At 42.3% G+C, this 23,709-nt stretch overlaps 2 protein-coding genes across 2 annotated transcripts; one reads left to right on the top strand and one right to left on the bottom strand.

Annotated features, from left to right (window-relative positions):
- Nucleotides 1-14: 14 nt before the first annotated feature.
- Nucleotides 15-2,204, top strand: LOC121573547 (centromere protein V). The gene is made up of 5 exons (XM_041885620.2): nt 15-345; nt 450-542; nt 1,447-1,516; nt 1,606-1,720; nt 1,905-2,204. Exons 1-5 carry the CDS (start codon nt 335-337, stop codon nt 2,045-2,047), a joined length of 432 nt encoding a protein of 143 aa, XP_041741554.1. The 5' UTR covers nt 15-334; the 3' UTR covers nt 2,048-2,204.
- pigl (phosphatidylinositol glycan anchor biosynthesis, class L) lies at nt 2,198-23,511 on the bottom strand. Its single transcript, XM_041885616.2, has 7 exons — nt 23,053-23,511; nt 22,396-22,495; nt 10,679-10,769; nt 6,680-6,747; nt 5,087-5,118; nt 3,431-3,564; nt 2,198-2,713 (listed from the first exon to the last, which is right to left on the bottom strand). The coding sequence occupies exons 1-7, from the start codon at nt 23,333-23,335 to the stop codon at nt 2,585-2,587; spliced, it is 837 nt and encodes a 278-aa protein (XP_041741550.1). The 5' UTR covers nt 23,336-23,511; the 3' UTR covers nt 2,198-2,584.
- Nucleotides 23,512-23,709: the final 198 nt, after the last annotated feature.

Here is a 23,709-nt window from a genome sequence, read left to right as displayed (position 1 = left end):
GATTATGCAAAAGCTTTTTTATATTGGTACTCTTTGATAGAGGCAACGAAACCACAGTAGTTGAATGGGCCTACGGTGACAAGAAAGAAGAGAGAAGAGCATGCAGGAGTGGAGTCGGACATGGTTCCAGCAGAAGTTGGCAATGTAATGCAGAGCCATATTTAGAGACATCTCATATTGCTCACAAGCAATAAGGGACTTTCTCTTGCAATATCAACCTACAAACTACGGTAGTGCTTGAGGGATTTTAACTTGCTGACATTTCTGATCATCGATTTCAAAAATATTTAATGGAATACACTGGAATTCGTATTCAATTTCATTAAATGTTGCAATGGAAAAACGGTGCGTAGCACAATGTCTTGTCGATCTATGAACATCATTAAACTGTTATTGAAGTTATGCCATGCCTCATGAACAGTCAAAATGTGTTGTGTTGCTGTACACAGGGTGGAACGAGTGAAGCACACAGGCGGATGCCATTGTGGGGCTGTCAGATTCCAAGTCTGGAATTCCCCAGACCTTCTGGTTTTCGACTGCGAGTATGGTCTGCAACATTTCAACAGTGATCCATTACAGATACGGTTAACTGCTACAGCAATAGAAAGGGCAGGCTATAATCCTGAGACCTGAAAAAAAAGTGTTGGATTATTATTTTTTGTTTGGGGTGAAAGAAAAATGTTACCAAGAAAAGATGTTACAAAATATAATGTATATTTTATTTTATGTGCAAAATTGTCCTCTGTAGTGGTCATTAGGACGTAAATATGAACAAATTTACATGGAGTCAATGGGTACAGTAGGTGAAATACATAGTTGTGGCATCTGGGTGTCCACTAGAGGACATTTCTTGATAAACTCATATTTAGCTCTTATTTAATGTGAAAACATTATTACACAGTCCTGACGACTCACTTCACTATTCCTGAGATATAAATTTACTAGAAACAATTTGAATATCAAACTCACAAAAATACAATTCATAATTACACACACTTCTTTTCAAATGTCCATAAAATGAACCAGGAAGATAAAGTTGTCAAGGTCACACCCCCACACATGATATCATTGAAAAGCCCAGAATGTCCTCTCAAATGGACAACAGGACTTAATACAGTGGCTTGTATGGCCTCAGAGATACGGACCAAGAACTGATGTCCACTAGAGAGGAAAAAATGAATTGCTGGGTCTTAGGAGGATAAACATTGCAAATCTGGAGCCCCAATTTATAGTGATGGAGAATTGGAGATACAGGTTTGAGAATGAGCAAAAAAAAAGGAAACTGTGCTGGTTTGGCTTGGACAAGGCTTACTTACTTACTGATCAAATTACAAAACCTCTATAGATGAACTGTCTTGATTCTTTTACAATCATATTGCTATTACGGAATTATAACTTACTGACCATGTTCATCACAATATGACTCATTCTGGTTTCTTTATCTAGCTGTAGCATCTGCACCAAGAAGCAAAACCATCATTTCATTGTGCCAGAAAATCAGTTTACCCTATTACAGGTAATACAACATTTTTACAGGGTGAAGTTTGGTAATAACTCTACCAGATTAGTCAATTTGATGTTAATTTGGTTAATTTCTTGTTTTAGGGTTTGGAGAATATTAACACATACACATTTAATACACACATTGGCAAGCACACATTTTGTAGTATTTGTGGAGTCCAGAGTTTCTTCACCCCACGTTCCAATCCAGATGGATATGGTAAGGACAACCAGTAGCAAACACAGTAGCAGTCATGTTTGCCTTTGCTTATTATTAAAACCTGAAATATGCCCTGTATTGTTGTTTGTGGTAAAACGGTGAGGATAGCATTGGATTAGAGTGTCTCGCATGCATGAAACTGAACCAAAAGGTTTGTGTGTGTGTGTGTTTGTTCCCACCCCAGGCATAGCTCCACACTGTTTGGACCCAGGTACTGTACGCAGTGTGACAGTAGAGAAGTTCTGTGGGCAGAAGTATGAGGAGACCATGAAGAACCACCCGAATATCAGAGACTTGTCCAAGCCTGTAGCACACACACACAGCTGAGATCAAACACAGTCCCTTATTGTGTTATAACTGAGACAACTTTTTCTAAATCAAATTAACTTTATTGGTTCATCAACAATTTGAACATTTGTTCTAACTTTTGTACATCATTTCCAAAAATAAAAATACCAAACCTACCCTGTTTGGATACAATCAATGTCTATGTATTCACATTTTTCTTACATTTGTCAAATTCACTATTCATTTACAGTGTCAGTATATGTCAACATTCTTACAGCAAACGGAGAATAATAGTGTATTAAGAATCATAAGTAAACTGTTCCCAACTAACAATGTTGGCAATGACAGGAAGATCAACTTTAATAATGTATTTCCTTCAACAACAAAAAGTTAGAAAAATACAATATCTACATTCAATCAATAGGTAGGTCTGAATATATCAGTGCTATGAGATCAATAATTTGAATATGTCAGAAGAGGCAAAACATATAAAAAGATGTGCAAACTGATTACAGTAAGATTAACAAACCCAAGTAACAGTGTTCTCAGAAGATTAATCAGGAACCTCATTTTTGACTAATATATCTTCAGATTCTTTGGTCCTTGATTAATAACTTGGAATGTGTTGATAATCATGTAGCGTGAAAACCAAATGTACAGGTAACGAAACCACAGGAGTTGAGTACGGTGACAGAGCATGGCCCTCTGGTGAATAGAAAGGAGAGGAGTTTATTAGAGTAGAGAAAGATCTATCAGAGTTAGAGAAGATTGTCAGACAACCCTCGCTGGACATCAGTCATTACAGACATAGAGTGAGGCATGTATATAAACAGCATTGGGATTTCCAACCGCAATTGTGTAAGACGATCCCTAAGCTTGTGTACATACAGTGAAAGTCCTCGCTCCCTCTCTGAAAGTGAAATTAGTTCTCAACACCTGAATTGACTGGTACTGGCACTGCGTACATGTAATGTATTTCCCTATAAATACTGATGCAAGGTAAAAACATGAAGTTCTCCAGCAGTTATAATCAATTTGTATGTCTGTAATGACTGATGTCCAGCGAGGGGTGTCTGACAATTTTCTCTAACGCTGATAGATCAATATTTATAGTGAAATACGCTACATGTACGCAGTGCCAGTACCAGTCAAGTCAGATGTTGAGACCTAATTTCACTTTCATAGAGAAAGAGAGAGCGAGGACTTTCACTGTTTGTACACCGAGCTTAGGGATCGTCTTATACACTTGCGGATGTAAATCCCAATGCTTTTTTTATACGTCTCACTCTAACTATACATCTAGTAGGCTATTACATGTATTAATGACGTTGGTCCCATAATAACAGGAAAATAGATGATAGTGGAACTGGTGTAACATTTGTCTATTTCATGCCTGATAGTATAGGCTGATGACAGGCTCACCTTAGCTTGGCCGTAGCCCTTTGAGCCTATGATGCAGCAGAGATCTGATGGGAGGAGCCAGCTGATAGGCAGCTCCAGGAAGGATAGGTACTTCCTGAGGACACCAATGGTCGACAGAGAGAGGAGACTGCAGTCTGTGGGAGAATGGAGAATCCTAGCCTAGTTAGTGTACTTTTTTTGCAATTTACATCTCACCCAGAAAGTCAATGGAAAAACACAGATAATTTACAGGGTTTACATAACATAAATGTAGAATAATTAGTGTGTTGAAGTCTTGGAGACAAAGATAGGTATAATATGGAAAGACAAGCCATATTTCGAGTGGAGGCAAATATGACCAGACAGGAAATTAAGCTACTAGCAAAGAGTTACTGTGGGTTTGTACAGTCATATTGTCCGATGTTTTTGGGAGACTTGGATATCTACAGTAAATGGTTCATGGGGCAAAAGAGGCTTTGGGTAAACTGGTGAAAACGAGAGGGGATTATAGTATGCAACTGTGTGAACAGGCTTTAGAATCACATTGAGATTTCTTTCTCTCTCCCCCTCTCAACACTGAATACAGAGTACCAATGTGATAGCACACTCATGTACGGTAAGGTCTGGGTGTGGCATGTTCACATCTAATCAACTATTGCAATAGAAACCATCCCTCTCTCAACAATGCTCATCACTGGATGAAATGGTCCTGGCTGAAATGTAATCAATAGGTTGATCTCACATCCTATTGTAATGGAAAGGTGTTCTGTCTCGTCTGCTGTAGATGATGGGAAAGGAGGACATGGTACAGAGTGTTAAATGGTCTTGTTTGTGTCCTCCTTTTGATCAGGACAGTGCCACTCTAAAGGTCTCAGAACGTCACTTAAAACATGCTATATTTTCTAGTGTGAGCCATGATGTGGCACAGTAATACAGTACAACTTCTTCATTTACAAGATCTAGACAGCGGGGGTCAAGGGTCGGAATGATATGTAAGAGGAAGGTTTAGAGCAGACTTCAGGGAGGGAGGCAGATTCATCTTGGCCAAGAGGGAGTTAACTAGGGGGAAAAAACATGAGATGATGAAGAGAGAGTGAGAGAGATCTGCCCAGCTGCTACATTAAGAGGGATTTAAAAGTTTGACCCTGGCCTGGCCTGAGCGGTGCAACACTTTAGGAGGGGCTGTGACGATGTGGCTCCACTATCTTACAAAGGCCAAAGCCATGATGAGTTGGAGGAAACAAGTGTAACAGAGGAGGGAGGGTGTTGTTAATGGGAATAGATTCACATCCAGCCGGGAGAAAGGGACAAATGGTGGCAGTGATAAAGGGGAGTGATTTTCAGTTAAAGCACTGGGTGATAGTTTGTTGTGTCCCTACAGCCACCAGCTGACTGAGAAGTGCAAGTGACACACACTAATCTCAACACTAGATGGCGGTCTTTGCCAAGGCTCCAGTTACACTGCTTTAGGATCACTTCTCTCTTCTTGTCCTTATGAGTTTATAAGTGTCCCAGTTTGGACTCCATTTACCATCATGTCATGTAACTGATGCAAATGTTTTTAGGTGTATAGTTTATAATAGGCTAAATACCTTACCAGGCTGATAATGATTATCCGAATACATGTATTTGAGAAGTGCTTGGTCAAATAAAAATGTAAAAGGTTAAAATACTTGCCATCTGGTATGTTCCCAATGGAAGCCAGATAGCTGTTGGTAGAGACAAGCAACAACAACAAAAATACAGTAGTTATTGGAGGTCTAAGCACACACAAACTTTGACTTGCAAGAAAATCCTACAGATAGGCCTACTTGCTTTTCCCCCAGGTTTTCCTATGAGACAAATAGTTACTTACAATTTGGAAAGTGAACTAATTACACTGCCAGTTCAGGGCAGTGAAAAAGTTTGTGGGTGTGAACCATAGACAATCATTTTCAGGACACAGTAGGGCCCTTCCAGCCATATTAGACCCAAAGGTTCAGTTTCTCTGGCCACAGCAGCAAGGCAGCAAAGTAGCCTGTCAAATGTTAGGAAGAGGATAATATGCAATTGGGAATGGTTGTCTCCTCAATTATTGATGATGGTGAGGGAATTGAGATGGTAATAGCAGCAGTAACAACCTGCTGATGTGTTCTAATGAATTGTCATGTGGTTCATGATAACGGTCTCTGGATGTTCAATGTCACATTCCACACTCGCTACAGTAACCCTCCCTCTCCTCTCACACTGTCATCACGGTCTGAAAGCTAGAGAACATTTCACTTCTCCTCTTTCCTGTTCAGTCTAAGCTCTCACTGGAGAATTAAACCAAGTTAACAAAATACCGATGGCTTTCTAAATTCACTTGCACAACGTTTTTTAAAATAAAATTGTGCCCATCACTTGTGAGTTTAAGTCGAATGCGAATCATGGGATATGATCTGGACAACACAACACACTCATCCTCTCAGACACGAGATGAAGTCTGGGTGTTGGAGGAGAGCCAGCGAGGCTCAGCTCAGAGAGGAAGAGACCAAGCAGGCAGCACTAGTCAATGAACACATATGTTCTGTTCACTCACTGTACTACACTGTAGTGTAGCTACACATCACAATAATCTCGGAAGGAACTCAGAACCAAATCTCTTGTGCGCACTGGCCAGCTCCTCGATTTGTAACATTTATTCCAGTCTATCATGAGAGACTGTGATATGACCAAACACAAAAACATTCATTTCATTTGATTTCACAACAGTCTGATGCAACTGTTGGACTGGTGTCCTCTTCAGTTCTCCAGACCACAGCGATCCTCCTCTCTCCTCCCTACTCTTCTCATCTAGTTCTCCTCCCTCCTCTCTTCAGGACGTGATTTCCTGTGGGTTTCTGAGAGCAGGGCCATCTGCAGATCCAGTGGTGGAGTGTGGGTTTGGATGACCTCTCAAATATGCAACAGAGGAATCATGCAAAACAGTGTGTGTGTTTTTGAATGTGTGTGTGTGTGTGTGTGTTTGTTTGTAGGGGAGTGGGGGGAGGGGAGGTTGATGTGTGCTGGGATGTTTAGCATGTATGTTTTATAATTATGCAGTATAGGAATGTAGCCTACAGGGCTGGTTTATTGTCCAGGTTCTGGCCTGGATCTGTGGACAATATGTGTTTCCTAGAGTACATCCCTTGGGACGGCATGTGCTTTCCACAAACGGATCAAAAACGGCATATACAATAAAATCTAAAGGACACACGTGTCAGCCTTACAATGACGGACAGTGTTTAAAGGACATAGTCTAGCTCGTACCTGACAGCCTTGTAGATGGCAGTGTGATTGCTATGGCCACTCACTCCCCTTCCATCGAAGGTCAGCACCTGAAACAACAACAATATTCATTTGAAGATACTTTATGCCATAACATAAGACAGCTATCAAATATCAATGTGAAATGTTGGCTACATGCAAAATAAAGAGATAAATGTTCTCTCTGTCTGGTTAATGGAGGTTGTCTTGAATGTCTGTCTCTGCCTGCCTCCCAAATGGCACACTATTTCCTATATAGTGCAGTCCTTTTGACCAGAGCCCTATGGGCCCTGGTCAAAAGTCGTGCACTAGAATAGGGTGCCATCTGGGACTCAAACTGACAGCAGAATGCAGCTTGGCAGGAGACAACTGATATTTAAGAGCCCTTTTCTGCCTGCATGCCTGTTCACCAGAGAACCAGGGGAGAAAGCAGGTCAAAGGGAAAGAAAAATAACATGACTAAAGACGCAGCAGTTTTTGAGTGAGGCAGAGGATAAATGTACCATTATTATGCCCCTGAAACCTAACATAAAGGAGGCCACCACACACCTTCTAACCCAGAGCAGGGTCATCCCTTGCCATTTACTGGCCTGAGGGAGACATTTTACATCTGCCAGAGTTGACTTGGAAGAGCCAAAATATAATTACATGTACAAACACCAGTTTCTGGAAATATTAGTTGTTGCCAAACCGAACAGATAATAAAAATGGCTTCCAAGAGGGGCGAGAGGTGGATATCTGCTTTAACTCTTTCTTTGCTTGTTCTAGGCTTAGACTTACATGATAAAAACTAACAGCAGTAAAACAATAGGAATATGTTATATTATGGGAAAGGTGGAAAACTTTAAATTTCTGTAGTCTCTTTTCTGATTTAGTTAATCTTTGTGCATAATCCCGAACAGCTGGCAAGTGTCTTCACTGACATTTTCAACCTCTCCCTGACCGAGTCTGTAATACCTATAGTTGAAGTCGGAAGTTTACATACACCTTAGCCAAATACATTTAAACTCAGTTTTTCACAATTCCTGACATTTAATCCTAGTAAACATTCCCTGTATTAGGTCAGTTAGAATCACCACTTTATTTTAAGAATGTGAAATGTCAGAATAATAGTAGAGAGAATGATTTATTTCAGCTTTTATTTCTTTCATCACATTCCCAGTGGGTCAGAAGTTTACATACACTCAATTAGTATTCGGTAGCATTGCCTTTAAATTGTTTAACTTGGGTCAAACTCGTGTAGCCTTCCACAAGATTCCCACAATAAATTTGGTGAATTTTGGCCCATTCCTGGTGTAACTGAGTCAGGTTTGTAGGCCTCCTTGCTCGCACACGCTTTTCAGTTCTGCCCACACATTTACTATAGGATTGAGGTCAGGGCTTTGTGATGGCCACTCCAATACCTTGACTTTGTTGTCCTTAAGCCATTTTGCCACAAATGTTGAAGTATGCTTGGGGTCATTGTCCATTTGGAAGACCCATTAGCGACCAAGCTTTAACTTCCTGACTGATGTCTTGAGATGTTGCTTCAATATATCCACATAATTTTCCTTCCTCATGATGCCATCTATTTTGTGAAGTGCACCAGTCCCTCCTGCAGTAAAGCACCCACACAGCATGATGCTGCCACCCCTGTGCTTTACGGTTGGGATGGTGTTCTTCGGCTTGCAAGCATCGCCCTTTTTCCTCCAAACATAACGATGGTCATTATGGCCAAACAGTTCTATTTTTATTTCATCAGACCAGAGGACATTTGTCCAAAAAGTATGATCTTTGTCCCCATGTGCAGTTGCAAACCGTAGTCTGGCTTTTTTATGGCGGTTTTGGAGCAGTGGCTTCTTCCTTGTTGAGCGGCCTTTCAGGTTATGTCGATATAGGACTCGTTTTACTGTGGATATAGATACTTTTGTACCTGTTTCCTCCAGCATCTTCACAAGGTCCTTTGCTGTTGTTCTGGGATTTATTTGCACTTTTCGCACCAAAGTACGTAGGCAACAATATATCCGCCACACTGACCCTCAACACAGGGGCCCCTCAGTGGTGCGTGCTTAGTCCCCTCCTGTCCTCTCTGTTCACCACGACAGCATGGCCACGCACAACTCAAACACCATCATTACGTTTGCCGATGACACAGTGGTGGTAGGCTGGATCACCGACGACGATGAGACAGCCTACAGGGAGGAGGTCAGAGACCTGGCAGTGTGGTGCCAGGACAACAACCTCTCCCTCAACGTGAGCAAGACAAAGGGCAGAGCACGCCCCAATTCACATCAAAGGGGCTGTAGTGGAACAGGTCGAGAGCTTCAAGTTCCTTGGTGTCCACATACTAAGGACCTATCATGGTGGACCTATCATGGTCCAAACACACCAAGACAGTCATGAAGAGAGCACGAAAACGTCTATTCCCCTTCAGGAGGCTGAAAAGATTTGGCCTGGGTCCTCAGATCCTCAAAAAGTTATGCGGCTGTCCCCATAGGAGAACCCTTTTTGGGAAGGGTTCTACCTGGAACCAAAATAAGTTATTCAAAGGGTTCTCCTATGGGGACAGCTGAAGAACCCTTTTTGTTTCTAGATAGCACCTTTTTTTCTAAGAGTGTATACCAGGCGGTGTCAGAGGAAGGCCCAAAAAATGGTCAAAGACTCCAGCCACCCAAGTCATAGACTGTTCTCTCTGCTACCGCACAGCAAGCGGCACCGGAGCGCCAAGTCTGGGACCAAAAGGCTCCTTAACAGCTTCTACCCCTAAGCCATAAGACTGCTGAACAGATAATCAAATGGCTACCCAGACTATTATTGTATTCTTATTATTTTGCACTGTCTCTCTTGCACAGGCTCAATGTACACTCACTGGACTCTAACCATACACTCACACATACTACACTGACACTCCAACACACACACACTGCTGCTACTCTGTTTATTATATATGCATAGTCACTTTTCCCCCTACCTACATGTACATATTACCTCAACTAACCCGTACCCCTGCACATTGACTCGGTACCGGTAACCGTTGTTTATAGCCTCGCTATTGTTATTTTATTGTGATAGTATTTTTCCTTTCGTTTATTTAGCTAAATGTTCTTACTTACCTTTGAAAACGTTGCATTGTTGGTTAAGGGCTCGTAAGTAAGCATTTCACAGTAAGGTCTACTACACCTGTTGTATTCGGCGCATGTGACAAATACAATTTGATGGGTTAGAAATATCTATCCAACTGTTTTGTAGTCTGATCAAAATAAAAAACAGATCAGTGGGATAGCCTACAGTGAGCTGTTTGGTTTTGAGGGAAATTGCTAGCATCCTGCTGTGCACTCTCCTGCTTAATTGTTAATCTGAGAAAGCAGACAGACTGGGTTCAGCTTTTGTCAAAATACTAATGGTTGCGGACGGACATGAAAGAAGAAAAAAAAAGTTAAGATCTCAATTCCCAAATTCCTTTTTGTAAATTTCCTGGAACGTCTTTGTGCGGATGATAGAAATCTGGGAGTAAACATGCCGACAGTGACCAGAGCTCCAACCGCCACAATCATATTCTGCTGCTGCAGACAGCAGCCATGTTGTTTCTAAGAGATAACATGTGGCCTGGTCCTAGATCTGTTTGTGCCGTCTTGCCAACTCCTATGCTCATTGCCATTATTTGGCATGACAATGACTATAGGAGTTGGCAAGACAGACAGCACAAACTGATCTGGGATCAGGCTAGTTTACATGTAAGGCCGTAAATACAAAGAAAGGAAGAGGTGACCCTCTTTCAGTTCATTATCAGTGGAGCTTGGGAAGCCTGTGAGAGACATACACAGATACAAAATACTATTGACAATGGCCAGAAGACTGTGGTGCCAAAACTGTCTATACAAATAATCTAGTATTTTCAGTATGGTTTCGTTAGAAAAACACTCACAGGAGAAAAAAGTGATTCAATCAATCAGATACAGAACAGTATAGAATTGGCTACTTGATAAATAATAGTGAGATTCAGTGATTAGTTGATCATCATACCAGGTTGATGGAGTGTGCTCTGATGTGCTTCAGGATTAGAGAGGAGGTCATTGAGATGCTCCATTCTACGTTGGGGTCGTCTGGCAGTTCTCTGAAAGATGAAGAGGGGAAGACAGAGTTACAGTGGGGCTCTGGTTGAAAGTAGTGCACTATATCGGGAATAGGGTGCCATTTGGGACAATGTTAAAACTGCCTGAGGCCTATGTAGGTACGTCACCCTTCTCTGCCTGGCTAGACTACTGCAGCACACCAACCAACCAAAACAGTAGCCTGACTTCAATTCAACAAAATGGTGGGCCAGTTTTAGATTGAAAAAACAGTTTTTGCCTGTGAACCACACTGCTGCATTTAGAATATGTAGCCTACTACTTACAATGCAAAAGATTCACACACTGAGCACACTGGACCCAACCTTTGAAAAGGTTATTTATTTTAGAATGTATGCCAGCCAGGGTACACTGTGGCTGGAGGTTAGGGGTCAGTGGGGCCTTAGTACCCTGTTCAACTGAATCTACTACAGCACAGGGAAAACAAAGAACATGTATGACACACACACACACACCCCCTTGGGTTCAAAAAGTATTCAACATCTTTCAAATACATTATCTGTGATTGATTGAGCTTTCCTGGCACAATGAAACCAATGGAAGTGCAAATGCCGCCCATCTGGTACTGGAGGCAGACAATCAAATGGTCATAGTATTTAAAATATTTAAAATACTATTTGGATCCAGGTCTGCATCCCACACTCCCTGAGCTACTCAAGTGTGTCCATTAGACAACCTGATCACTCAACACACCAACTATCTATGGAGGGGTCACTCATGCTGATCACTCTCACAGCTTTCTTCACCGCTCTCTTTCGCACACTCTTTCCCTCTCTCTCTTGCTCCCTCTTTCATTCTCTCTCGGTTACTCTCATTCCTCTTTCATTCCCTCTCTCCCCCCTCTCTTTCCCTCCAGAGACATCAAACATTAAAAAGTGAGAGAGAGAGGGAGAGAGAGCGAGGCAGTGGAGCATGTTGAGAGTGATTCAGACACACTTGGGTCGGGGCAGTTCAGATGAAAACAAAGTCCTGAGGGCTTCATTAGAAAGGCGGGCTGAAGCAGTAGTGCTCTCCCTCTCACACAGAGGTTAACCATTTCTCTGCTAGTTACATGTTGATCTGACCCACAACAAGAATAAGAGGTTTGACTGGTGCAAAATGGATGCATATGGCTAATAGAAGGCATGATGACATTTGACTTGGTTAAAAAACAACACCACAGCGCAACGTCTGGCAAGTAGATGAATGAGAGAGAGACGGGGGGGTAGACACTGGACAAAGAGCAATGACCTGATGTCTTGCACATTTTGAGATTGGGGTGGGTGGCGGAGGTTATGGGGTAGAGGGTGAATAGAGGTCGTCCCACCTCCCCCTTGGTTCATAACAATGGGGCAGGACAGTTGTGCCTGTGGAGGGACGTGATGGATCAGGACACAAATCAAACGCCTGCCAGGGCTATGGGGGTCAGGCCTGAAGGGTGCTGTATCACAGGGGTGGGGGGGCATGGGGAATATTAGGGTTGAAGTAGTCTGCACTCCTACTGCATTAGTAGGATTTCTAATTATGGTCATATTCTCTGGTTGCAAAGGCGTGAGACGTCAAAAAATAATATTCGGCTTCATAACTACATCTCCATTAACAAGACATGTAAACAACACCAAAACACATCATCAACTTTAAACCTCACATACCCTTCACAGCGAACAGCTATTGTTTATTTGTTGTCAAATTTAGCTTTGAAGTGCAACTGTAACTTATTGTTCTTCTTCCATAAGCCTGGTTGAAAAGAAAAGAAGATTCAGTTTTTACCCTGGCAACCGTAGCTAAGCAAAAGAAGAAAAAAGAGAAGAAAAATTAACAAAAGACAGATGATCTACCTGACCTTTCCTCAAGCGGGATGCAGTGAGCTTCGCTATGGCAACAGTGCCAAACGCCCTAGAGTAACCTCCCCTTCCCCGTTCCTAGCCCCACTCCTGCAGCTTTGCATGTGGATGTATAATTGCTTGCAGGCATCTGGATGCAGTGGTTGAACTTTGGCCCAGTAGACTAGAGGGGCTGTGGGACAGACTGACAGACAGCACTTTCCTTGTTTAGTCTGGTCACATGGGCCAGCCAGAGGCCTAGGATACTGCCAGGCAAGCTCAGGCTCCTGTCCCCACTGTCAGGTTTATAGGGCATGCTGGGAAAACGCTGAGACACACCACTGACTGGTTAACTCCTTCACGGCACACTGACCTTACATGAACACAAAATGTCTTCTATAAAAGAAAACACACTGCAATATTTAATTTACTTAGGAACCATGGGAAGTCTAGCATATTCTAAATTGACTGTTACACAATAGGCCTATGTGTTTTGTTAAATTGTATATTTTACAGAGAGGATGATAGGCTGTGATTTTACTTTCAATATGTCTACAAATGTTTATTTGTACTCTTATACTGGAGCACCAAGTCTAGGTCCAAAAGGCTTCTTAACAGCTTCTACCCCCAAGCCATAAGACTCCTGAACAGCTAATCATGGCTACCCAGACTATTTGCATTGTCCCCCCCACCCTCTTTTACGCTGCTGCTACTCTCTGTTTATTTTCTATGCATAGTCACTTTAACTTTACCCACATGTACATATTACCTCAATTACCTCAACTAACCGGTGCCCCTGCACATTGACTCTGTACCGGCACCCCCTTTATATAGCCTCCCTACTGTTCTTTTATTGCTGCTCTTTAATTATTTGCAATTTTTAACTTCTCTGTTTTTACTTAACACTTTCTTAAAACTGCATTGTTGGTTAAGGGCTTGTAAGTAAGCATTTCACTGTAAGGTCTACACTGGTTGTATTCGGCGCATGTGGCAAATACAATTTGATTTGATTTGATAGGCTTATATGTATTTAAGCTTAAAACAGCTCTAGCAAATACAGTGTTCAGTCAGATAAGGGCTGCTACGCAACAACAAAAAACATCTCAATATACACACACATTATTTACTATAAGCTCCATTATATCACTTTATCGCCCCCATCCAAAATAGACAAGTGTGCCCTTAAGACGATGGAGTGTTTCAACCATCAACAGACTATTTTGGACTACTATTCTCCCCCATATGTGGTGACTGTGATTGCATTGACAGTAGGCCAGGACAGGGCAGTGTGCTGAGTGGCTGACATGGGAACACAGTGAGGGGTCAGTGCCAGGGCTGGCACCACTCACCACTAGATTCTCTGTCAGTCCTCAGTGTGTGTGTGTGTACATGTATGTGCATGTGTGTGCGCGTGTGGTGGTGTGTGTGTTTCTCTTAGTCCTCGGCTCTGCTGTGCCAGCAGCCAGTAAATCAGCCAGAGCTATTTTCACCACCAGATCGATGTATAATTAAACACAGTGGGGGAGGATGATGCTCCGACTCTACTCTGACATGACTCCTGCACTCTCTTAACTCTTACTGGATACCAAAACAACAAGTTGGCTAGGTCACTTTAAAGTTTATATCCTACCCAACTATCAGGGTCAGGGTCATCTTCCTTAGGAAATACAGTATCTACTTGGTGGAGGGACGCCTCAGGAGCAAATGAAGCAGGTCACTGAAGTTAGTCACATCTGCAGAAGTTAGAAAACAGTGAGTTGTCTGTCTCAAATGGCTCCCTATTCCCTATAAAGTGCACTACTTTTGACCGAGGCCCATTGGTATCTTGTCAAAAGTAGTGCACTTTATTGGGAATAGGGTACCATTTGGGATGCATCTATAGAGTCACTGCTGTAGTCAGCCAGAGGGAAGACTACAGTACAGTGTGCTCAAGGCCAATGAATAATGGAATAATGGGTTGTGTGGGAGTGGATGAACTTCTGCTGGGACCGACAAGCGCTCTCTCTCTCACGTTGTGCAGGGAGTGGACAGAGTGAATGGAGGTCGCGCCAGTGCAGAGGATCGGGCTCAGATCAGGGCTGATCAACAAAAGCCATGCCCCATGATGCACTAGGGCCCAGCCCAGAGACTGTCAACACAGCTGTCCTATTCATTAAGGTCTGATGAGGATGAGGGCCAGCCAGTCAGCCAGACATCTGATCATATCACAGTACCACTGAATGACTGACTAGAAGAGAGGCAGAACACTGACTGACTGGGGGGGAGGGAGGAGAAAGAGAGAGAGGACAGCATGCTCCATTTAGGATACACATGCCTCACATGATGGTGCAGAATAAAATCTGATTTTTTTGGGATAATGCATTTATGAATTTTTGCTAGACTTTGTAGATTTGTTATCAATGTCCACATATCAACATATCAAACAAACAGGACACTCTTGATTCAGATGCATGGGCTATTTTACACCTTGGCAAAAGCCTTCCCATTTCATGGCTGCCTGCAAAAGGAGAATTGGCCTTTATGGCTGCACTGAGGCAATAAAACAACAACAGGAAGACTAAAAGGAGGAGCTACTCAATTGAATAAAGCCTACAACAGAGCAAAATGTTACAACAAACGGACTAAACAAGTAAGAGATCCAGCATAAAGACAATGATGAAACCCTATTTTATGGTGAATGTGTGAACTCAGTGTTATAAGAAGGGATGGGAAGGATGGAGGTTGGAGGTGTGGCACTGAGCCTAAAGCATTAGTGATGGCATCATTGGTTGGACGGCAGTTACTAATCCAACAGTCACCTCATTCTGAATCTGAGGTGGACAAAGGCACACGCACGTAGTAAGAGGGTTTTAGGGTTAATTTAGGGCAGGGCACTGCTGTGTGTACACAAGCCTCCCTCAGTGACACCATTGTTCTACCTCTCTCTGTTAGTCAGCTAACAGACCAGCTCCTCTGGAATGACGTATCACTTTATTAGTTCACATCAACATGAAAACTGAGACGACCCAGAGGAAGTACATGTACATCTGCACACACTTGTCTCAAGATACTGACAATGTACTGTAGCCAAGCTGAGGCCAAACATTTACAGAAAAAATAAAAACATATCACAGTGACCTAGATTGGGAGGCTGAAATGTGAAGGGCTCAGAGCTGTGCCAAAATCCCATGGTCCTTAGCAGTTGGCTTCAGCAGACAAGGGAGGAGGGGAAGAGAGAAAAAAAGTGTGAGAGAGAGAGAGAGAAAGAAAATGTGTGAGAGAGAAAGAGAGTGAGAGAATGTGGGGGTAGGGGTAGTGATCTTACAGAGTAGTTTAGGGGGTGTGTCTTTTTGGCAAACACCAAAAAAACAGGAGGGAAAGTGGGCTGTCAGCCACTAGTACAAGGTGAGGGTCATAGCATAAGGGGTGTAGTGTAGAGTTCAGCGCACACTAACACACACACACTTACAGCGCTGACTCAGATCAAAGTTCATCCATCTATCAGTGTGCACAAGATTATAAAATGGAGAGTGAGGAAGTGAGAGGTTGAGGTTATGAAATGTCAACAATGTACTGCAGGGCAGACAATCTGGGCATGCTGCCATCTTAATACTGCCAGTTCCAGGTCGAGCTCGCATGCCACTCCTGTCCTGGCGAACTGCGGTGCGTAATCTCACGCGGCATACAGACCTGTTCTGTTCTGTTCTGAGAACCTCCACAATTTCCTGGTACAGCCACTGGGGTTTGTCCACAGAAAGGTCTCCTACTATTTATTTCCACCCTCAACTTTTTCCCCGTAATGTGAGCACTTTTGAACACAACACCTACCCGCTGTCTGGGCTGAGAAGTCAGTGATTATAGCCAGCGGTCTGTTCCAGAGGATTGTAAACCTTGCAGATGCATCAACAATACTTGTAAAAACATGAGATAGCAAAACACAGAAGATTTTACAGAGCTGTACAGTACATATCTGAAAAAGACACGGTTCAAAGTCATTAGGGATAGGGGTCAAATTTAATTTAAACACAAACCCTCCTAGTTAAAAAGTATCTAGCAATCAGAATTCAATTCTCTCTCACAGCTTTACACAACATTTCCTACAATGGGATTTTTCCCTTTCCAAGTTTCCAGGAAGTATTTCCATCACACAGTGAATAATCTATGCAGACTCAGCTTTGGCTCTAGCCAATGAAGCTGAGACCTGGCCAGTCCCTCTTGTTTGTGTCTGAAAGGGGGTGTCCAGTGGTATATGCTGAGCCCAGGGGTGGTCTGGACTCTGGACCAATACCAGCCTTGGGCTGTGTCCCAAATGTCACCATATTCCCTATACCGTGCACTACTTTGAGTTTTGACCAGAGCTGTATGGTCAAAAGTAGTGCACTAAATAGAGAATATGGTGCCATTAGGGACACAACCATGGCCTCCTTTATTAGGAGGATGATGGAGGCTTTTTTTTTTCTCTTAAGGAAAAAAACACAGCCTTCTAATTCAGCCCGTCTTCTCTTTCTTCCCATTGAACCCCAGCCATGACGCCATTGATGTTCTCATTCTCTCTGAACCACCAGAGGATTTGTCCAATGAACTCCTCGTCTACCAATTACTGGACATCATGGCACAGGAGTATTCATCGAAATGACCACTATTGGGGAAAAATAAATGATCTGGCCTGCTTAAGCCCATTTCTTGTTCATTACCAGTGAATACAATTTATCTGAGGTAAAATATTTTTCAGATACGCAACCTTTGGATGCATGTCTGGATATGTGCAGCTAGTCAGTCTACTAGCTATAAGTCTGCTGGTTAAAGGTCTATGGACATTAGCAATTGTCCATTCTAGTAACAGAAAAGGGATTCCTACTGATATACAATGGGAGGCTTACATTACTATTATTGATTATCACAGAGTAATTAGAGAGTAATTAGTACTTCAAAGTTATAAAGCTAATTCATGAGCTTTAATATACAGTGCATTCGGAAAGTATTCAGACCCCTTTACCTTTTCCACATTTTGTTATGTTACAGCCTTATTCTAAAATTGATTAAATTAATTTCTCTCTTCATCAATCAACACACAACACTCCATAATGTCAAAACTAAAACAGGTTTTTCTAAATTTACATAAGTATACAGACCCTTTGCTATGAGACTCGAAATTGAGCTCAGGTGCATCCTGTTTCCATTGATCATCCTTGAGATGTTTCTACAACTTGATTGGAGTCAGCCTGTGGTAAATTCAATTGATTGGACATGATTTGGAAAGACACACACCTGTCTATATCAGGTCCCATAGTTGACAGTGCAAGTCAGAGCAAAAACCAAGCCATGGGGTCGACAGAATTGTCCGTAGAACTCCGAGACAGGATTGTGTCGAGGCACAGATCTGGGGAAGGGTACAAAAACATTTATGTAGCATCGAAGGTCCCCAAGAACACAGTGGCCTCCATCATTCTTAAATGGAAGAAGTTTGGAACCACCAATACTCTTCCTAGAGCTGGCCGCCCGGCCAAACTGAGCAATTTGGGGAGAAGGGCCTTGGTCAGGGAGGTGACCAAGAACCCGATGGTCACTCTGACAAAGCTACAGAGTTCCTCTGTGGAGATGGGAGAACCTTCCAGAAGGACAACCATCTCTGCAGCACTCTACCAATCAGGCCTTTATGGTAGAGTGGCCAGACTGAAGCCACTCCTCAGTAAAAGGCACACGACACTCCGCTTGGAGACTCTCAGATCATGAGAAACAAAATTCTCTTTGGCCTGAATACCAAGCGTCATGTCTGGAGAAAACCTGGAACCATCCTTACGGTGAAGCATGGTGGTGGCAGCATCATGCTGTGGGGATGTTTTTCAGCGGCAGGGACTGGGAGACTAGTCAGGATCGAGGGAAAGATGAACAGAGCAAAGTACAGAGAGATCCTTGATGAAAATCTGCTCTAGAGCACTCAGGACCTCAGACTGGGGCGAAGGTTCACCTTCCAACAGGACAACGACCCTAAGCACACACACAAATCAATACAGGAGTTGCTTCGGGACAAGTCTCTGAATGTCCTTGAGTGGCCCAGCCAGAGCCCGGACTTGAACCCGATCGAACATCTCTGGAGAGACCTGAAAATAGCTGTGCAGCGACTCTCCCCATCCAACCTGACAGAGCTTGAAAGGATCTTCAGTGAAGAATTGGAGAAACTCCCCAAATGCAGGTGTGCCAAGCTTGTAGCGTCATACCCAAGAAGACTCAAGGCTGTAATCGCTGCCAAAGGTGCTTCAACAAAGTACTGAGTAAAGGGTCTGAACACATATGTAAATGTGATATTTCAATTTTTTATACATTTGCAAAAATGTCTAAAAACCTGTTTTTGCTTTGTCATTATGGGGTACAGTGTGTAGATTGATGTAAAGAAAAAAAACAATTTAATCCATTTTTGAATAAGGCTGTAACGTAACACAACGTGGAAAAAGTCAAGGGGTCTGAATATTTTCTGAATACACTGTATATGACATAATTGATAAGAATCTAGCAGCGACTACATCTCAAATCCTCATGACATTTTCATATGAAGAAGCACTGACTTTTAATGAGCACTAAACAGTAAGCTTTGTTTATCACTTAGGTCTAAGTCACAACGTAAGTCCTAATATTCACCAATTGGTCACATAACTAATTCCTGAAAAGAAATGGTGGCCCAAATCTCATATGTTGCAGGCCTTGTGCGATTTCAGAGGGCAGAGAGAGAGTATGTCCAACAGGGGCCAACCTCTCAATGCCTCTGGGGCCTAATCATTTATGGCCCCTAGTGACAGAGTAGGCCAATACATCAGGCCAGGCTAACTAGGCTCTGTTGTGGTAAGAAAGGAGGAGTTTGATTTGTGGCTGGTTCACTGATGTTCTGACAGACACTGGGGGAGGGGGAGGGGCCAGGCCCAGCTTGATGTGCTGCTAATGGGCAGGCATGCTGGGTTCAGGGTCCTGGGCTGGCTGGAGGTAGTGCACTGCACCACACACTGCTTCTTCATGTTTGTTTTCACCATCAGCCCCTCATTTCAAAAATCACATTATTGGTTAGGCTTAATAAATTGACCATCGGTTGACTATTCTGACAAGGTTGCTTATAGACGGGTTGGTTGTTCAGCAACAAAACCGACATGTGCGCAACTATGGGGCAAAAAAGACAGGGTTGGCTTAGATTGTTGACAATAAACTATATTTAGTCTCCAATGTTTATTGAAAACAAATACATTTGTACAATGAGCACTTGTCTCTCAAATACATCATTACAGTTGTTGGTTAGTTGGCTAGCGAATTCTTGCCATATTAGCATAGACTTCACATCAGTCAAAACACCTCAAAACATTAGGGGTGTAACAGTTCACCAAACCCACGCTTCGGTACGTATTGCGGTTTTGGGGTCACAGTTGGGTTCGGTTTCGGTACAGCAGGAAAATTAAATGCCAACAGTTACTGTAGTCATTTTTTGTTTATTTAAGAAAATACAAAGTGTTGGTATTCATTCCATGATCATGAGTCATATAATGCCTGACGAGCGCACAATCAGGAATACCAACCTTTTGTATTTCCTTAAATGAAGAAGAAGCAACAACAACACTAAATGAAAGTGCAATATGCATGTGAAATCAATATGTAAACATGGCTCAGACATTGTATAGGCCTATGCTATGTTTTCTTACTGGGTTGATGTCGGCGTAAATGTGTCAACATGTTTGAGGTGTTGACAGCTGCATAGGCTATTCTCGTTGTGCAGTGGCTACATTGTACTGTTAACTCTGTCCATCACTGTTGTAATCTTCCGGGAAGCCAAAACGTTCCCAAACTGGATATTTAAACAATGATGGAGAATTCTCCTGGTTTGTCGACCCCACCACTTGCCATCGTACAGAAGTAGTTCCTAGCTGCGCCTCACAAAAGGACAGTTTGAAATGTGCCAATTAAGATTATAATTTTCATTACAACGTGCACATAGGCAATAGTTGGACCGAACCGAGGTCCCCATATTTGTACTGATACACCTCTATAAGACATGGTATCAAGAACAAGATAAAACTAGCATGGCCCACATGGCAGCTTCTTCTCATGGTTGCTTGCCATCTGGCCATCCAGAATCAAATGGCCTTCTGCCCCATTGAAGCGTGTACATTGTTTTAGTGACGTTGTCAGCTAACCCGTCTACAACTACACCGAACAAAAATATAAACACAACATGCAACAATTTCAAAGATTTTACTGAGTTACAGTTCATATAAGGAAATCAGTCAATTGAAATAAATTATATGGATTTCACATGACTGGGAATACAGATATGCATCTGTTGGTCACATATACCTTTTTTAATATGGATTTCACATGACTGGGAATACAGATATGCATCTGTTGGTCACATATACCTTTTTTTTAAAGCACGCTGTCGTACACGACGATCCAGAACATCCCAAACATGCTCAATGGGTGATAAGTCTGGTGAGTATGCAGGCCATGCAAGAACTGGGACATTTTCAGCTTCCTGGAATTGTGTACAGATCCTTGCGACATGGGCTGTGCATTATCATGCTGAAACATGAGGTGATTGCGACAGATGAATGGTACGACAACGGGCCTCAGGATCTCATCACAGTATCTTTGTGCATTCAATTTGCCATCAATAAAATGCAATTGTGTTTGTTGTCCGTAGCTTATGCCTTCCCATACCCTAACCCCACCATGGGGCACTCTGTTCACAACATTGAAGTCAGCAAACCGCTCACCCACATGACGCCATACACGCTGCCATCTGCCCGGTACAGTTGAAACCGGGATTCATCCGTAAAGAGCACACTTCTCCAGCGTGCCAGTGGCCATTGAAGGTGAGCATTTGCTCACTGAAGTCGGTTACGACCCGAACTACAGTCAGGTCAAGACCCTGGTGAGGACGACGAGCACGCAAATGAGTTTCCCTGAGACGGTTTTTGACAGTTTGTGCAGAAATTATTCGGTTGTGCAAACCCACAGTTTCATCAGCTGTCCGGGTGGCTGGTCTCAGACGATCCTGCAGGTGAAGAAGCCGGATGTGGAGATCCTGGGCTTGTGTGGTTACATGTGGTCTGCAATTGTGAGGCCGGCTGGACGTACTGCAAAATTCTCTAAAATGACGTTGGAGGTGGCTTATGGTAGAGAAATTAACATGAAAGTCTCTGGCAAAAGCTCTGGTGGACATTCATGCAGTCAGCATGCAAATTGCACACTCCCTCAAAACATCTGTGGCATTGTGTTGTGTGACAAAACTGTACATTTTAGAGTGGCATTTTATTGTCCACAGGTGCACCTGTGTAATGATCATGCTGTTTAATCAGTTTCTTGATATGCCACACCTGTCAGGTGGATGGATTATCTTGGCAAAGGAGAAATGCTCACTAACAGAGACGTAAACAAATTTGTGAACACAATTTTAGAGAAATAAGCTTTTTGTGTGTATGGAAAATGTCTGGGATCTTTATTTTCAGCGCATGAAACCAACACCTTACATGTTGCGTTGATATTTCTGTTTGGTATACAATTTTATGCTAAGCAGGCACTTCTTATTTAAAACAGCAGATTACTTTCTAAACCTAGATCCCAAACACAACATGAGTAATGTATATCCATGCCATCAATAGTTAAAGAAAATAAATGATAAGGGCATCATTGCTACTGGTACAACCTAGTAGCACCTAACAAGCATAGTAAGCCCCATCTGGCTGTTTTTAAAAGGAATGTGTGGGATTGGTTGGCCTGTATGTTCTGCTGCAGAATTACAATTGTGCCGAAGATTGCTTACTTACTAGCCTTGCTGACAGAGACTACTTACTTGCAGTCGTGTATAGTGACTCGGGAAGCTGGTATTCCCAAAACTGCACAGCTGTCTAGAAGCTCTTCTCGACGCTGGAACCCTTGATTGTAGTAATTGCCTAGGTGATTATTTGGCGAAAAGTTATTACTTTATATGTTGTCATGTAAAGGAATTGCCACATGGCTATAAAACAACATAAAGAAGGAATTAATACTTAGTTGTATAACTATTACAATACTTGGCTCTAGTAAGCCGTGTCTCTCTTCTTGTGTCAGGCATTAATTAAATTATAGTGCAGTACAAACCATTGTTATTGAACAAATGATCAGAATAGAATATGGGAGACCTAGCTATACTGACAAGTTGGTGCTGCAGCGTATTGCTATTTTCCTAGACGACTAAACTCAACTTCACAATGTCGTGTGTAATTGCGGGCCATTCTCTGGGTGCTGAAATCAGTAGTTTTTGGTAAAAATGTAGTTTTACTTTTATGTGACGTCGGAGCTCCAGTCCGCCCACAACAGTCTCCGCTCCTCCATCGTAAATCGTTGAGTTTAATCTGCTACTATTTTCCATGAAAAATTATGTAAAAGCTAGCCCTGATTGTAGGACGGAATACATAGGCTACTCAAAGGACCAATGAAAAGCAAAATCTGTTATTCATTGTAAACCCACCTTGAGATAAACACAATAGATGAACAGAGGCATTTAGTTCCACGAGTCTCAAAATTGCTGGTGCAAAGAACATGCATTCATCATCTGGATGAGCTGTTAAAAAGAGTGCTCGAACATCGCCAGTTAAATCGCTTGTTTGAGACGATTTTAATTGTTTGTCTCTACATAACATAAATCGCAACAAATGTTTACGTAACTTTGCTGAATTCTGCCAGTAGTAAATGCATTGTATCCAAACAAAGTAGGACAAAATTGCTACGAAAATTACAAGTAAATCATGCATATTTTTTTTTTTACCGTTCTTATAAACATTCCGTATTTTCACAATGTTTCCTGTACGAAAGGTTCCGCTACAAAAGTAAAATATTCTGCTATATTTCCTGTTTCTGGAATGTAACGTAACATTTGAATACCCCGACCATATATCATACCTATCTACAAAAAAACTCACAGGAAATTGGCGTAATCAAACGAATATCCAATGTTCTAATGATAACGTTAAATAGGCATCTGAAAGTTGCTCCTTTTCTGTTGTATGCATTTCAGTTGGATGCATCCGGTTGTTGGCAACTCCGTTAAAGGTGCATGTAAGGTGATGTTAAACAACCAACCGGTAATTGATCTTATTCAAATCATGTATTTTGTTTTATCTAAACT

The sequence above is a fragment of the Coregonus clupeaformis genome, chromosome 9 (assembly GCF_020615455.1).
Source record: "Coregonus clupeaformis isolate EN_2021a chromosome 9, ASM2061545v1, whole genome shotgun sequence".
NCBI classification, from domain to species: Eukaryota; Metazoa; Chordata; class Actinopteri; order Salmoniformes; family Salmonidae; genus Coregonus; species Coregonus clupeaformis.
This window is presented reverse-complemented; position numbering and strand designations above follow the sequence as displayed.

Excerpts from the sequence above, each read along its gene's own strand:
- pigl (XM_041885616.2), bottom strand. The coding sequence starts at position 23,335 with ATGCATGATTTACTTGTAATTTTCGTAGCAATTTTGTCCTACTTTGTT. Across the intron at positions 5,119-6,679 it reads GCCATCTACAAGGCTGTCAG|CTATCTGGCTTCCATTGGGA; the intron begins GTACGAGCTAGA and ends CTCTACCAACAG. Across the intron at positions 2,714-3,430 it reads AGGGCTACGGCCAAGCTAAG|AGGGCCATGCTCTGTCACCG; the intron begins GTGAGCCTGTCA and ends TCTATTCACCAG.
- LOC121573547 (XM_041885620.2), top strand. Across the intron at positions 543-1,446 it reads CTTCTGGTTTTCGACTGCGA|CTGTAGCATCTGCACCAAGA; the intron begins GTATGGTCTGCA and ends TTCTTTATCTAG. Across the intron at positions 1,721-1,904 it reads TTCCAATCCAGATGGATATG|GCATAGCTCCACACTGTTTG; the intron begins GTAAGGACAACC and ends TTCCCACCCCAG.